Source organism: Anas platyrhynchos, chromosome 14, assembly GCF_047663525.1.
Source record: "Anas platyrhynchos isolate ZD024472 breed Pekin duck chromosome 14, IASCAAS_PekinDuck_T2T, whole genome shotgun sequence".
In the NCBI taxonomy this organism is placed as follows: domain Eukaryota; kingdom Metazoa; phylum Chordata; class Aves; order Anseriformes; family Anatidae; genus Anas; species Anas platyrhynchos.
The window spans coordinates 16,038,364-16,053,268 of NC_092600.1; the positions used below are offsets into that span (position 1 = coordinate 16,038,364).

At 46.2% G+C, this 14,905-nt stretch overlaps 1 protein-coding gene across 8 annotated transcripts in view; it reads left to right on the forward strand.

The window, feature by feature from the left end:
- LOC101800452 (rho GTPase-activating protein 7) overlaps window positions 1–14,905 on the forward strand; it is a 53,200-nt gene that overhangs the window by 27,886 nt on the left and 10,409 nt on the right. For 6 of the 8 annotated variants that reach the window (XM_038186279.2, XM_072023546.1, XM_072023548.1 and 3 more), the window contains exons 2-7: window positions 9,464–9,535; window positions 10,516–10,597; window positions 11,121–11,184; window positions 11,783–13,128; window positions 13,582–13,752; window positions 14,491–14,650. In XM_038186279.2, the coding sequence (XP_038042207.2) occupies window positions 9,464–9,535; window positions 10,516–10,597; window positions 11,121–11,184; window positions 11,783–13,128; window positions 13,582–13,752; window positions 14,491–14,650 (1,895 nt within the window). Of the gene's footprint in view, window positions 1–304; window positions 571–7,515; window positions 8,039–9,463; window positions 9,536–10,515; window positions 10,598–11,120; window positions 11,185–11,782; window positions 13,129–13,581; window positions 13,753–14,490; window positions 14,651–14,905 lie in introns of those variants that run through there. The other 2 variants (XM_072023551.1, XM_072023552.1) reach the window with 2 other exon arrangements.

The following is a 14,905-nucleotide window of genomic DNA, read 5'->3' on the forward strand; positions in this document are numbered from 1 at the left end:
TGCACAGAATGTCTCTGGTAGGAGAAGTCACAAGTGAAATGCTGTTCAGCTTTGGTCCTGAAAGGTGCCTGTTGTGGGAGGCAGCAAAAGGGGTGACGGGAAGCAGGGAGTGAGGTGACCTCTGGTAGATGTGTTTGCACGGGAAGTATTCCAGTGATGTCAGAATTAAAATATGCAATAAACTTGCCTTTGGTGAGAGGTGCCTCCATTCCCTGGCACAGTGCCTTTCTGAAATAGCTTTAGTAACGTAGGCTACGTAGGCTTTTTTTTTTTTTTTTTTTTGGTTAAGTATGTGTGAGGGTTCTAGAAGTGGCAGGCTCATTTATGAAATGACTCGTCTTGCTCGTGCAATGCTTTGCAAATTTGTTTAAAGCGTCCCACTCTGGGACTGGCTTTCACTGGAGCTGCAACCTCGGTGCGAAGCCAGGGAGAATGCAGCTGGTTTGGAGATGCTGTGTGCAGGATCCTTCCATGCGCTGACCTACAACAGGCTGACAGAGGTTTTTGCATGAAGTTAGGTCAGCCCGTAACACCACACATCAGAAAAGCTCTGGAGAGTCTTCAGCATGGGTAAGTTGCTTGAGAAACAAGGCGATCAAACGCTTAATGACAGCTTTGCAGAAATAGCATGTTTTCCAGGATTTGGCCCCTGGGGTGTTGGTAAAGTTATTTTGTGGTCCTCGGCAAGCTGCAGAGCAGGGAAATGAAAAGCCCAGGTGAGCAGAATGCTGATTTTCTTGCCACCCTTCCCTGTGGTATGGAAATCTCCATCAGCAGCCCCTCAAGCCCCTTTTCAGGCAGTGGATGTGGAGTATTTTGACATCCTGTGACAATACTTAAACACCTTTTCTGAGACCGAGTCCTAGTTATTCCAGCCTGTGTGGAAACTGTGATTCCTGCTTCAGGTATAGGTGCCAAGGACCAGCTTCTGTGGGGTGTGAGCTTAGTGTGTGTAGTCTGAGCTCCTTTGAGGCAGAGGCTGATGCAAGGAGCCCCCAGGTTCATTGTACTGAGGTATGGATAAAATGAGCCAGGATTGTCATTCCTTCCTGAAAAGCCTTCATCATTTATTCGCTAGCTATTGCTATATCATGCTAAATCATACTGAATTAGCCTCCCTCCTCCCCACCCTCCCATAATGTAAGTCTTTACTTGGTTAGGTACCAATCAACACCAGGAATTTTGCTGTAAGTTGACTTGTTAAACTGCTTTAACTACCTAAAAGACAGAGAAAATAGCATTTTAGGGCTGTGTATCATCATTTCATGGCAAATGCCCAAAGGAAAATGAGAGGGGGAAAGAACAACTGCATGGTTTAATTGGAGCATTAATATCACATGCAAGCTGTCTACCAAAGTTATTCCCAGATTTAAATGATACATTCCATCTTCCTAACCCAAGCACACAGCTGAGGATTTGATCAGTACAGGGTGTGTACTTTTTATATTGCTTTGGGTGGGCCTGGCAAAAAACATTTTCTTAGCTAATCACAGCTAAAGACCATATATCACAACTCCATAATTTCTTTTGTATTGTGCAACCCAGTACTAATATCAAATGTCTTTTTTATTGTGCCATAAAATTTGCCAGCTTAGGAACCAATTGAACTAAAAATAAATAGTAAGTCTGTGCAAATTTTGCATTTGATTACTATATGGAAAATTGAATTAATTCTAATGAAACGCACCCATAAATTCCAATTTCGTCATAATGATCCTTGGGTTAAATGAGCTTGGGTTAAATGAACAGCAAAATGCTTGACTTCACTTCTTAAATCCTCGTTTAGAAAAATCCATCCACAACCAGAAGAATTCTTGTTTTAAGTAGAAAATTCTTGCTTATCCATTGTGCTCAATCTCCATTTCTTTTCTGTTGTGCCTTTGAATTCCACACTGCAAAAGCCAGAACATTTCAAGTGGTGCTACAGAGATTTAGAGACACTGGAGTGGTTCATAGAGCTTGAGTTATCTTCTGACCTCTTTACATGAACGCAGCATCCTATCCTCATGTCTGCCCTATGTAACTAACAGTCCAGGAGCTATAAAATCATTAGTGATTTAAAGTTAACTTCCAGGGAAATAATGTTAGATATATTAGTATGTTTGATATGTTCTTCTGAGACCCGCCTACTTGACGTGATGCTCTGTGCATTGTTGAATTATTTCTGCAGAAAGGTTGTTCAGGTTGGAAAGGCTGATCGTGTATTTTTATTAGAAATTTACAGTTTTATATTGCTCATGGTTTAAAAAACATCTCAAAAGTTTTTCTTTCTTTTTGTTTAATTTGATAAGACAGACCATCTACATTTAGAGCTTTATTTCCCATCTATATTAAGTTGGATTAGTAAAACTGTTATTAGAAGGAGAAAATAAAATCAGAACAGCAATGAACTGCATCAAATGCAGACAAATCTGAGTAGTCAGAAAGGTCAGAAGTTGTGCTCATGTTTTTAGTACACAGATTCATTGCTTAACTGCATATGATTTTTTCAGATCACGAACTATTTTTTGTCTCAACTAAGTCTCTATAAACAAAATAAAAGTAAGGGTTCTCACAGTTCCACGAAAACCACTGTGGCAAGGGACCTAATTACAACACAGTAACCATGTCCTATGGCTGGCTCACATTCTGTAGCTGGCATCTGACACTGATTTTAATCATGGATCCCAAATCCTGCTCCATCTAAGTCAAATAGGAAAAAAATAATCTGTCTCTGAGACACAGTATCTCCATTGCATGGTGAGCCTTAGTTTGTTGTGTGCAGGGTAGAGGCAACATCATTCCAGGCATTTGTTGGGAAGGAAAAAATGAAACAGTAGCTAGTTTAGTAAAAAAAAAAAAAAATCAGTAATCCATCAAAATGATGTTGTCAAAATGGTAAAATATGGAGGTAAACCAGCAACTTCAGTAGCTGTGAGGTGTGGCTTTGCCTGCAGTTACTCCTTCCCTCCAAATGAATGCAGGTCATGGGAATGAGACACCCATTCTGTACGGGTAGCTACGCTGTCTGGCGGGGTGGATCTCTCTACATGTGGCCTGTGGGGACGCCTGCCCTGTGGTACGGATTTGGCACCGCGCAGCCCCGCTCCCCTGCGTGTCCCCAGCGCAGTGCCCCACGGGCTGGGCCAGGGCAGAGGCGGTGCCCCGAGTGTCACAGTGAGCTCAGTCCCGTGTGGGGCCCCATGCAGCCTCTGGTAACAATCTGGGGGACACTACAGCAGCTTTCTGTTCCTCTTTAATATATCAGTGTTAAATCATTCCTGGGCTTTCTGTGCTTCAGCTCATGTTCTTCTAATCACTCTTGCTTTTGTTTCACAGTTTGATGCTTTTAGGAAATGCTCAGCGGTTTTTCTGACTTTGCTGCAGATCTCTGAATACCAGCAAATGTCTTTCGAGTGTATTGACCAGGTAAAGACTGCATTGACCTGGGCTCTGCAGCTTCAGGCTGGCTCAGTGCACCTCAGAGGGGCTGACAAATGCCTTTCTTTAAAAGTATCACTTACTGACCTGCCTCTGTTGGGCTAAATAGTTCATAACACGTAGGTTGAACTCGTCTCACATGCAGTGCTATCTCTGGCATTTTGTAGAATTAGGGAAAACCTAGTGCTACCCCCCTGAAAGAGCATGGACAATATCCTTGTTTGGCACTAGTTAATGCTGTGCAGTGGGTTTATTGATGTTGGCTCCACTGGAAGCAAGCAGTTACCCGTCCTGTTACCTACAGCTCCTCCTAGGAATTTTACAAGTGTGTCTCAATCATGTACAAGGGTCCTGTACAAGACCAGCGATAAGGAGCTGCTGCGGCAGAGGAATGTTGTATCTGCTGCTGTTGTGCGGCCAGGAGAAGCAACGGGCCTGAGATCGCACTGCGGGGAGCTGCATCTGCTGTCACCTTGGAGAAGACTTCTCAAGTGCGAGTCTATAAATTGGAGAGTTACACTCTCACTTCTAAGGTCAGTGAGAGTAAGACACCTAATTCCCCTGAGCCCTCTGCCATTTCTGTAGAGCAAGCACTACCTCTTCTAACTTACGCAGGAACAATTAAAAGATCATCAAACACTGACGAGCTAGTTAATGTGATCTGCAAAGAAAATACCTTTAAACTTGTCTGGGTCCCATTAACTGACAAGGGAGGCTAAGGACAAGGATCTGAGTAAAGATCTTAATGGCAGCTTGGGAGTCCCAGTAATCAGCTTGGGAAGCTAATGCCAAAGAGCTGGATAAAGATGCAATTAAGCTTGCCACAAAGTACGGGGATATATTGCAGTTCCCAGCTGTGATAACTGAAGAGTTGGCTGCGATTCCAAAATACCAGTGTGATAGTAAAGGAGGAAAGAAAGGCCAAATATCTTGGCATTTTCTTTTTCTAGACATTCATATTCAATTATCTGTATGGAGCCTAATTTATCCTGGCAAAATTCCAAGCAAGAATCTTTTTTTTTTTTTTTTCCCCCTCCATTAGGCTGATAAAATAGAATCAGTCTCTGCTATTTTGCATTGCACATGGGACAACAGAATAAACATTTCCTCTTATTTGTGATCTGTCTCCACTTTTGGAGAGTTTGGTGGTTTTACAAGCCCCAACTGCTTACCCTGGTCTGTGCAAACACCCTGCTCTGAAAGCACTTAAGCTGTCAACATTTCTGAGCAGACAACACTTTCAGACTCTTCAAGAGGCGATACCTCAAGAAAAGACAATTTTTGAAGATCCCGACATAGGTTACTATTAGGTTCTGGACGTCCTCAGGAAATCATAGTGCTAGCGCAGCAAATGCATTTTTCATAGAGCCTGTAAAGTGCAGTACCTCGTTAGCAGCTGTAAGTCAGAGGGGAGCCTACAATTTTTTATAACCCCAGGCTATAAAAAGATGCAGCTGGAAACTCATCATTTTATCTTCAAATGGACCCTGAAAAAGCCTCTTCATCTCCACCACTGCCAGCTCAACCAGTAACAGCAGCACCTAAATCACTGCAGGACGAACCGGCGACTCACGAGCTATAGGAAAAACAGATTGTGGAATTTGGCCTGTGGCTGCCAAGCGTGCCCAGGTCTTGTTGGCTCCGTTTCTGGAGGAGGCTGAGGGGGATGATAGTTCGGGACTGCCAGCGATGAGAGGAGGCAGCAGCACCTGCCTGGGCTGGAGCAGTGAGTTCTGCCACGCCAAATAAAACAGGTTTCAGCACAGAGGCTGTGGGCGTCCGTTGTCTGTTGCTGTTGCAGGATTAGCACCAGGTAGAAAAAATCTTCCTGTACAATCACTGAGATTGGGAAAGAGCAAAATTCTTTGGATTTTTTTCCAGTTTGCCTTGGTGTAATATGCAACCAAATAAAGCCAGAATCAGTCGTAGCCTCTTTTCTGTTCGCCTGTCTGCACTTGCATGGCATGGGGAGGAGAGGCTACAGGAGTGCTTTGTGAGCTGTCTTTGTTGAGAAAATCTGTTCCTTTTCGAAAGCACTGCACTTGGACCCTACAGAAGCGTTGGAAACGCCTCTCCAACTGTTTACTCGCTGGCATGTTTTGGAAGAGATTGCGAGTTACACCAAACCCCTCTAACAGACTGAGACCTGGCCGCCAAGCGATTCCCACCCGTCAGCACTGGCACACTGCTTTGTCCGAAGGTGGAGGCAGAAGTAGTGCATCTGCCATGGCTTTTAAAAATCTCCTCAACAACTGCTCTGGAGGTAGGAGAGGAGCAATGAGACCCCGCGTGGACAGCAGCACGTGTTGGCCAGGTTTCCAGCTGGGCTGGGGGCTGCCAGCCACCCGCAGCCCGTCCCCACTGGCTGTGTGGTGGGCGATGCAGAAAGCTGAATTGCCACCAAACTGATCTCGCCAAGAAAAGCGAAGAGTTTTCTGCAAGTTTGGCTGGCAGGGCTTGCTCTCACAGGCTTGGAGGTGTCAGGGCAAGCAGAGGAGAGGAACATGAAGCTGAGAAAAGGAAGGAAAGACCATTCCTCTTCTGGCAGCAGAGCCGCGCAAGTAAAATGTCATGCTGCATCTTGAGAGTGAGTCACTGCACACATGCTTCCAAGCAGAAATCTGCATCCTTCCCTTTTGTTTAAAGGACGTCTTTTTAAAAACTGAAGGACAATTTGCCACTTTCTTTGTTAGCTGAAACTCATGAGCATCTGGTAGCAAGGCTGGCCGCTCTCATCACCTGCCTCTGGCTGCCTTCAGGTGCTGCCAGGAGAGGGCTTCTTGTGAGAGAGCATCCAAGCCTCAGCACTGATGTGTCTTCCCTGCTGCCTGAGCTGCGTGTGCAAGCAGCACACCGTGTCACCTGTGGTCATTCAGTGAGGGATTTAATAGCTGGCATAGCATCTGGTTTCTAAGTGCGCCATGAGTCCCTGTTTGCTCTCCAGTTTGCCAGCAGGATGGTGCTCAGCTGGGGGAACGCCGCGTGGTGGGCCTGGAGCACACGTGGGTGCAGGAGAGGAGGCACCGGACAGGCTGAGGTGGGTGCTGGGGCTGCAGAGAGGAGGGCGGAGGAGCACAGGCAGCAGCCGTGCTCAGTCTGGTACATCAGCTTGCCTGCTGGTGTCACTGGGACTGCAGGGAGCCAGCTCCAGCACAAAGCTGACCTGCCTGAAACAGCACAGCCCAAGGATCACACGGGGCACGCGTTTGTGTGCTGCTTCTCATCAGCAGCTGCTGGTAACCCCTTACCCATGGGGGGCGGCTGGCTTGGCTTGGGAATGTTGCTGGCGGCCCCTGAGCTACAACAGGGGATTGGGGTTGCAGGAAACATTTTTTTTCCATCTGCCTAATTACGAAGTTATTGCTTGAGAAAGAGGTGCCATGCTGGGGTTGTTGTGCTGTTGATGCTGTTGCCTGTGTGCAGGGAGCACCAGAAAGATCGGTACAAAAATGTCATCCTCTTGTATGACATCTAGCTTGCAGGCAGGGATGCTGTGACCGTATTTGGGGTGCTGTCCTTGCCGGCTTTCTGAAGGCTCCCCCATTTCCAGTTTCTGTTCAGGAAGATCTAACATCTTGCTAACAAGCACCTGAGTTTGTTGAGTTCTACTGTAGCTCCAAGAAGAACTAAGCAATTGCTATCAGCCTGTGTTAATTAGCACATCTATTTTAAAAGCTGGTCAGTGAACCTGAAAGCTTCTTTTGTAGTGAGCGTGCAGACACAGGAGTGGAAGGGAGACACTGCCCAGCCAGGGAAGGTGCAGCCAGGCTGTGAAGCCAAGCTACAGTCAGAAGGTGGGGAAGGGTCTTCTGTACAAATGGTTCATCTACTTGATTTATTTTTCAAAAAATCCCACAGTGTGAGAGCCCTTTAATAGCCCCAAAGAGCCTGCAAGGCTGGTCTGGGAATTTCCTTTGATCAGAGCACAATTCCTCAGCATCCACTCTCTGGTTATGGTTTCAGTTTCCAGCGGGACTGGGAGGAGGCACCAGATGTCCCCAGAGTGCAGCGGTGGCAGCAGGTCCCCTTGGGTAGGTGTTTCGGCAGTGAAGGAATTGTAGGAAGTCTGAAAAGCTGTAGAGATACAGGCTGTGTGCCTGGTTTGTCAGGCTGCTATCACCGCTGTGCCACTGCAACATGGCACAGTGCAAAGGCACCTGAAAGGGCCTGGGGATTTAAGGATCTGCATTAGCAGAGAAACCTTCTATGGAAGGGGCCACCTCTACGTGTAGGAATGTCATCGTATTTTCTGTCATCTTCATGCCCGAGGTCATTGCGAGCTGTGAAACGTCGTCCAACCTCTTCTTATTTGCATCACTGTCCACGGTGTGGTTCTCTCTAAAAATAGAGCTGGATTTTCTGTGTGCTGGGAGCCGGGGCAGTGTCGACACTGAGCCGACCACGCTCCTGCCCGAGCTCGGGAGCGCTGTGCCCAGGCGTGGGCGCCCAGATGAGCACCCCCAGGGTTTCCCCCGGCAGAAGACCGCTGGGTTTTTCCTTCGTGGGCTGACCCCAATGCAAACCTCAGCGTGCTCTGCTGTTGTGAAGGCTCCGAGTGTCAGACTGGTCCTCCTCGTGGCCCTGCCCTGCAGATCTGTTCTCCTCTCTGTTCTGCTCTGTGAGTACGGTGCTGGTGTTTTATCAGTCCCCTGCCTCAGTGCTCAGGAAATGCTGTGTTAGGGTAAGGATTGTGATAAATTGTGGTGCTGAGTGTAGTAATGACTGTAAGCACAGTGGCTATCGGCTATTGTGGAAGAAATAATTAATTTCTGTTCTGCAGTTTGAAAAAAGGAGGCGTGCATCCTTATTGTGCTGGGGTATCGCTGTGCGCTCGGAGGGAGAAGCCGCAGCTCTGTGCGGGGAAGCCTTTGTTAAGGGTGCCATTGTCCGAAAAAATCAAGGGCTACTGGGAGTAACGCTGAGCTTAGCAGTAGGGTAATAACAACAGGGAAGGTCTGGCAGTACCTGGTAAGTCTCTTTAGGCTGACACCCTGGTGACTTACAACTAAGAGGTCTCAACAAAGCAGGCGGGGAATTTCAGCACGTGGAGGAAATGTCTCGGAGTCTTAATCTAATGGAGTGAAAGTGCAAAGAAAACAGACTCAAGAAGCAGGCATGTTCCTCCAGCCCAGCGTGCTAAATGTTACGGTGCTTAGAAACCTCGCTCTGTAATGAGCGTGCTGGGTGATCAGGTGCTTCCCAGCATTTCTTTCCAAGCAGTCGTTGCCTTTTGGTCAGTGCCTGTTGTGGTGTGTACTGGATGACGCTCAGATGTGAAAGCATGCCGCGTGGGATCCCTCTCCTCCTCGGCACACCTAGACCCTACAGCCTGCTGGCATGTTCTAATGCTAAACATGTTTATGCTTTTGAGGCATCTGGTGAGTGTTGTGTGATTCTGTGAACTCGTATTCGGCTTCTGCTCCTGTGGGAACGCTGCGGCGTTGGCCACGGGGCTTTGTGAACTGTCACCAAGTGAGCAGCGAGGGCTTGACATCTGCTGTGCTGAGCTGGCTGCCAAGCCGAGCTGGTAGTTGGCAAGGAAATAAATATTGATAGAGCCTAGCAACAGGTACTGCTGAGAACCCTTGTGCTGGGAATGCTCGGGCAGTGTCCGTGTAATGAGCGTGGTGATAGCATTTAAAGGCTATTTATAGGGTTTGTTTGTATCTTATCATCGTCTCAGAACTGGAGTGCATGAATGGGCACACGTATCACACACCCGGCCCTGATGGCTCCTTTCAAGATGTAAGAGATGCTTCTCTGCCCAGGCTTCGGGGCAGCTGCTGCACACTGATGTACGGCATCTCACCTCCAGCTGCATACCTGGGCGCTCACGAGTTTCACGATTGTGCTGTGCCACAACGCCTGCTCCAGGGGTGTGTGCAGGGAAGGGGTTGGATATGACAAGTCCTTTCCTTTCAGTAACACACTGACAGAACACTCCAGATCCTTTGAGAATCCACCAGCTAAAACTGACGTGCACATATTGAAAGGCGCTGCTCTTGTGAGCCTGTGAGTGAGCAATTTTGTGTTCTCGTTGCAGAAATTGAAGCCAGAGAAGCCTGCGACTGGCTGAGGGCTGCCGGCTTTCCCCAGTATGCTCAGTTATTTGAAGGTAGGATCCCAGAGCGTTGTCCAGCAGCTGACACTGACTTTAAGTAGAACTGCTTGCATAAATCAGCTTTCAGAACCTGGCAGTTTTTACTGGAGCACTTCCAAATTCTGCAATACCTCCATGCGGACCTATAGATAGTATGCAACACGGTGTGTGTTGTTGCAGAAGTGACACCTTAATGAAGCTGGCGTGGACACCAGAGAATGCCACAAAGGACTAGATCATTCCTGGTTATTGTTAGTCTGCGACTCAGTCAAATTACTGCTTTTGTGATTTTTAGTTGCTTATACTTTACCTGATCTCTTTTCCTTAGAGTATTATGTCTATCAGAGTATAATGACACACTGACTGCAGCCAAAACTCATCCAAAGCTGTGTAGCCTGTGGTCCTGAGCAAGATACAGTTTCAGTGGCATTTTTTAAAAAGGATGTTGGAAAAATTGTCTTGCAATCATAACTTTTTCAAACAGCCACTCAGAAGCAGCCAAACACATTCAAACAGCACGATTTCTGCATGTTTTCATGTTGCTGAAGCTGCAAAGAGTGCTTATTATTTGTGGGGGAAATATGGATTCGTTGTGAACTTGTATAATTTTCTACAATTTTTGTGTTTATACCTTAAAAAAACTTCTTCTTTTAAATATATTTATTGTTATAAACGTCACTGAATGTTAACAAATGCTAATGTATCTTTAAGAGGGATTTTATCAAAGGTCTACAGTTCAAGAAATTGACAGAAACTTCTGCCTGCTTTAATATCCACCTTCCCTCTTCAGTGCAAAATTAGAAATTGGAAGTTGAATGCTAGAGCTAAATTTGAAAGCCATGAACCTTGATGTCTCACTTGCTTAAAGGACATTTGTGTGAATATATAGCTATCGAAGTAGGTTTTTGATTTATTTAACCTTTGCTAAACCTGTGGAAAATTCAGAGTTTTTGCCATCATGACTCAGACTTCAGATTCAACTCTTCTGTTCACAGATATGCAGTTTCCTATTGACGTAAAAACTGTGAGGAAAGATCACGACTTCTTAGATGCAGATGCAATTGAATCACTGTTCAGGTAAATGTTAATTATGAATCACCTTTAATAGGCTCCAGAAGGTGTTTCACCTTTAATAGGCTCCAGAAGGTGTTTCATCTTTTCATAACTTAGTTTTCATCAGAGACTGACCTTCTCCACAGAGCTGCAGTCCAGCAGCTCAGCCCCCAGCCTGTGATGGTGCATGGGTTCCCAGGAGCAGGACCCTGCACTTGCCTTTGTTGAACTTCATGAGGTTCCTCTCCACCCAATTTTTCAGAATCAAGCATTAAAGCTCTTTATATGATTTTAATGTGACAGTAACTGATTAGGTGCAGTCTTCCTTAGCTCTAAGATGGCAGGACTGGAACTGTGAATGTTATGGGGTTGTTAGTGGGCATTGGTTATGGTAAAACGCATGGAGAACATCTAACAGTATGCCAGTCTTTGACACCAGTAAGGCTCAGTTCTGCAGGCTCAGTTCTCTACTACTTTGGAACAAGTGTGTTTTCAAGACAAAAAATAGTCTAAATTTAAAACTTTTATCTTTGTTCTTACACCCTAGACGACTGAACACACTGAACAAGTGTGCATCAATGAAAGTGGAAATAAGCCATCAAAGGAAACAGGTATGAAATATAGTTAATTTTCTCAGTAAAAAATGTGATTAATTGCTACATCAAAAAAATAAAGAAGAAAAAAACACCTGAAGGTGTACAGATTGCTTGTTGCCTGGTGCTCACTTGGTGTGGGAGCAGCACAGCACATGGAACACCTGGCTGAGGTCTTCAAGAGGGTGTGCCAGATGCTGATTCTGCCATAGTCTAACAGCCAAGTGCTTCTCTACCTGCAAATGGATGAGTTTTAGTTGTAGAAGCATGAAGTGTTTGATTTCTTTGTCTTTAGGAAAAAAAAATATTTTTTCAAAGCTCTGGATTTGCCACAAAACTGAAGTTTTCATCCTCAGATCAAATCTGTCATCTTTTCCTGTGGTAAACTTACCAGGTTGGTCGGCATGCTGCGCTGTAATGTGTCACCTAACAAATTAGGTGACAAATTTTCATCTAACAGAACAGACCCCAGGGCAGACCTTCAGTAACTGAACGTTTATATTTCCGTATGTGGGTCCTGGGGGCTTTGAAGGCAGTTTCATTTTTGTTAAATTTTTGATAACTTAAAGTTTCAAAACTTTGCCCTTGAACTATACCTTTTTTTTCTTTTTCTAAGAGTGATGACTCTGATGATGATGAACCTTGTGCAATAAGCAACAAATGGGCTTATGAGCGGTGCAGTCAGAAGTGGTCTCGTCTTGACAGCCTGGAAAGTTTCTCAGGACAAGAAGGCGCTGGTGCATCGGTCCCAGGCAGTCCAATACTGAAGAGCATCAGCAGTGAAGACACAATCCTTTTGGTTCATAGTGAGAAACACGATGTGTCCTCAATCCACAGCACTAGCAGTGGTGACAGTGACGTTGTTAGCTTCCCCAAAGCTTTTGAAGATGTGGAAACCAGCACGAGTTTCTTCAGTAAAGTTGCTTCACTGGACTCTGCTTTTAGTTGTTCACCTCCCCCTAGTGAATTTTTGAGTATCACCAGTGAAGAGAAGCTTTTGGATAGGGCACCATTCAAAAAGAGGACGAGCCTTCTAAAGAAAATGGAGAAGTTGCACTTAAGGAGCTGCAACTTAAGGAGTGGTCAGTCAAAGGCCAAACCCATAATAAGCGAGCCTGTTCTTCTGGAAGGATTTAATGAAGAAAAAATGAAGATGCTTAACTGTGTAAATATTGCTGACCTCTCTGGCATCCAAACAAAGAACAATTCCTCCTGTTCTCCTGAGAGCTGCAGTAGCGGCGATCATTCTGAAATCAGCAGCACAGTGAGCACTCCGGGTCCTCTTACAAAACCACAAAGACACTGTGAAAGAAAGGGGATGTATGCAGAGGACTTGGAGTCTGGCAAACTCTTCCTGTGGAACAATGTAACTCAGCAAAACCTCAAAAACGAAGTCAAGTTACAGATGAACCAGATGTTTCACGTACCACCAGGCCATAAGCCTGGTACTTTCCCTACAGCACTTACAACCAGTTCCCTGTCTTCAGTGGACAACTCTTCTGTCAACTGGAGAACTGGGAGTTTTCATGGGTGCAGAAGGAGCCGGAGCAGAAGCAGTTCCAAGGACTCCCAAGCCCCCAGCAGCCCCCTTTCGTGCACAGACATCAGGCTGAGTGTGTACGACAACCTGCCCGATTTTCAGTTTGACAAGTTGGAGGCAACAGATGTTGGTGATGATGATGTTTTTTCAGAACTGAACACTGTTATAGAAGATGTCAATGGTCTCAAAAAGCTGGTCGATCAGTGGACACAGAAGTTCTCAGATGATGGGGATTTGGACTTTGCCAGTGACTTGACCTCTCCGTGTCCATCCTCGCCTAAAGAAATCCGTCTTGACACAGAGCACTCGGAAGATAAGACAGCAGATGTCCCAACCACTGAGGGAGAGAGCAGCTGTGAACTGGACAAGGAGCTCAGTTCTACAGAGCTGCCGTACATAACAGACCCTAAAAAGACCAACAGGTCAGCCATCCTTGGGTTTCCCTAGCAGACTGCCCCTCTGGTAGCATTCCCCATTGATTCTCTCCACTGAAAAAACAAACAAACTGTAATAGCTATTCCAGATCAAAATATCCCCAACTGAGTCTGTTCTGGGTAGCAGAGTCTGCACTGGTAGTGCCAGGCACTGCTGTTCCGTAGGCAGTGCAATATCCACATCTGCTCTGATCTCTGCTAAAAGGAGGGCTCTCAGGATCCTATCAGCACTGGTAGGCATTTGGGATCAGCTAGCTCGCTTGCTGTGTTTCTTATTGAAACTTTTGGTATGGCAAGAGAAGCAGCTTGTTTAAATGCAGCTAATGGGCTCTCCAGGGAACTGCGGGTTGTGTCGAGTCTTAGGGGTTTTGCAGATGCAGCCAGAAAATTAACAGGGACAATGGGAACAGTCCTTCAGTTTGAACAACGTTTTTCCCGTAGGCACAGGAAGCAACACTGGTCTGTGGAAGAAAGTGAGAACCTGGACAGCCTCTCCATCCAGGGTGACAGCCAGGCAGCTGCGCAGCTAGCCCGGACACAAAAGCTGGCTTTGTTGAAACTCACTGCTCTAATGGACAGATACTCCCCGTCCAGTAAGCAGGGCTGGAACTGGTAAGTTGCCTAACATTGAAGCAAACCGGGTTGGAAAGAGAGAATTTGATGTAAGCAGGTGACCCTGATGTAAGAATTTGATGTAAGCAGTAACCCTGCCTGTCTCGCTTACACGTGTCCATGGTGAGGAATTCCATCCTATTAAATCTTTGGCAGTTCCGTGATTGTTTCAGTGGCTCCAGGGTTTCCTGTTACAGACGGCACTTCTGCTCCTCGCCGGTGGTCACAGATTGTTACTGGTTTGGAAGCACTTTGTAGTTTCTCTCTGAATTTGCAGGGCTTTGGCAGAGGTTCTTCACAGGCCCTGAGGAGGGAGCTGACCAGGTGGAGAGTCCATCTGCAGCATCAAGACCCAGCTTCAACTAAAGCAATGATCCAGTCAGTCACTCGTGAGACTTGGCAATGCCAGTTAGCATCTCGGGGTAGGGTCTGGTGCTTGAAGGAAGTGAAGAAAGTCTGGAAGGAAGTGAAAAAAGAGTGTATTGTCCCAAAGGGAGGGAACGGATTTCTCGTGAGAGTTTTTTTCAAGCTAATTTCAGTTTTGACATGAGGAGGTCACTCCTACCATGGGCTTTTATGATATTCTCTCTATCCTATGATGCTGCGTGTACAGGCGTGAGGCAGAATTTGGGGATGTGCCACGTACAAACTAAGTCCTTTTCCACACGTGTAACTAAAGTAGCAAGCAGAACTGTGCTGGAGGGCTAATAAGGTGGATGTACTGCTTTTTGTTTTCAGGACTATACCGAAGTTCATTAAAAAAATAAAAGCCTCCGACTACAAGGGCAAAAATGTGTTTGGGGTCCCCTTGCTTCTGAATGTCCAGCGAACAAGCCACCCACTGCCCAACAGCATCCTGCAAGCACTGGACTATTTAAGAAACCACTTTCTTGACCAGGTATGAACTCGAAGCAGCCCAGAGCAGCTCTGTTCCCAAAAGGGATCCGCTCCAGAACCAGTCTCTGAGCAGGTGGCCTGCAGGGGAATACAGTGCTGCTGCCTTCTGGGAATAGCCTTAGTCCTGCGTCATGTTCTTTGCCCTGCCTTGCTGAACTCATCTGCAGTCAGTTCTCCTGGTGCCTTTTCCTGGTAAGGTGGCACGTCTCTGCTCCCCCCGGAGGTCACACAGTGTTGTGGTTCCCTCTGTTCCGTG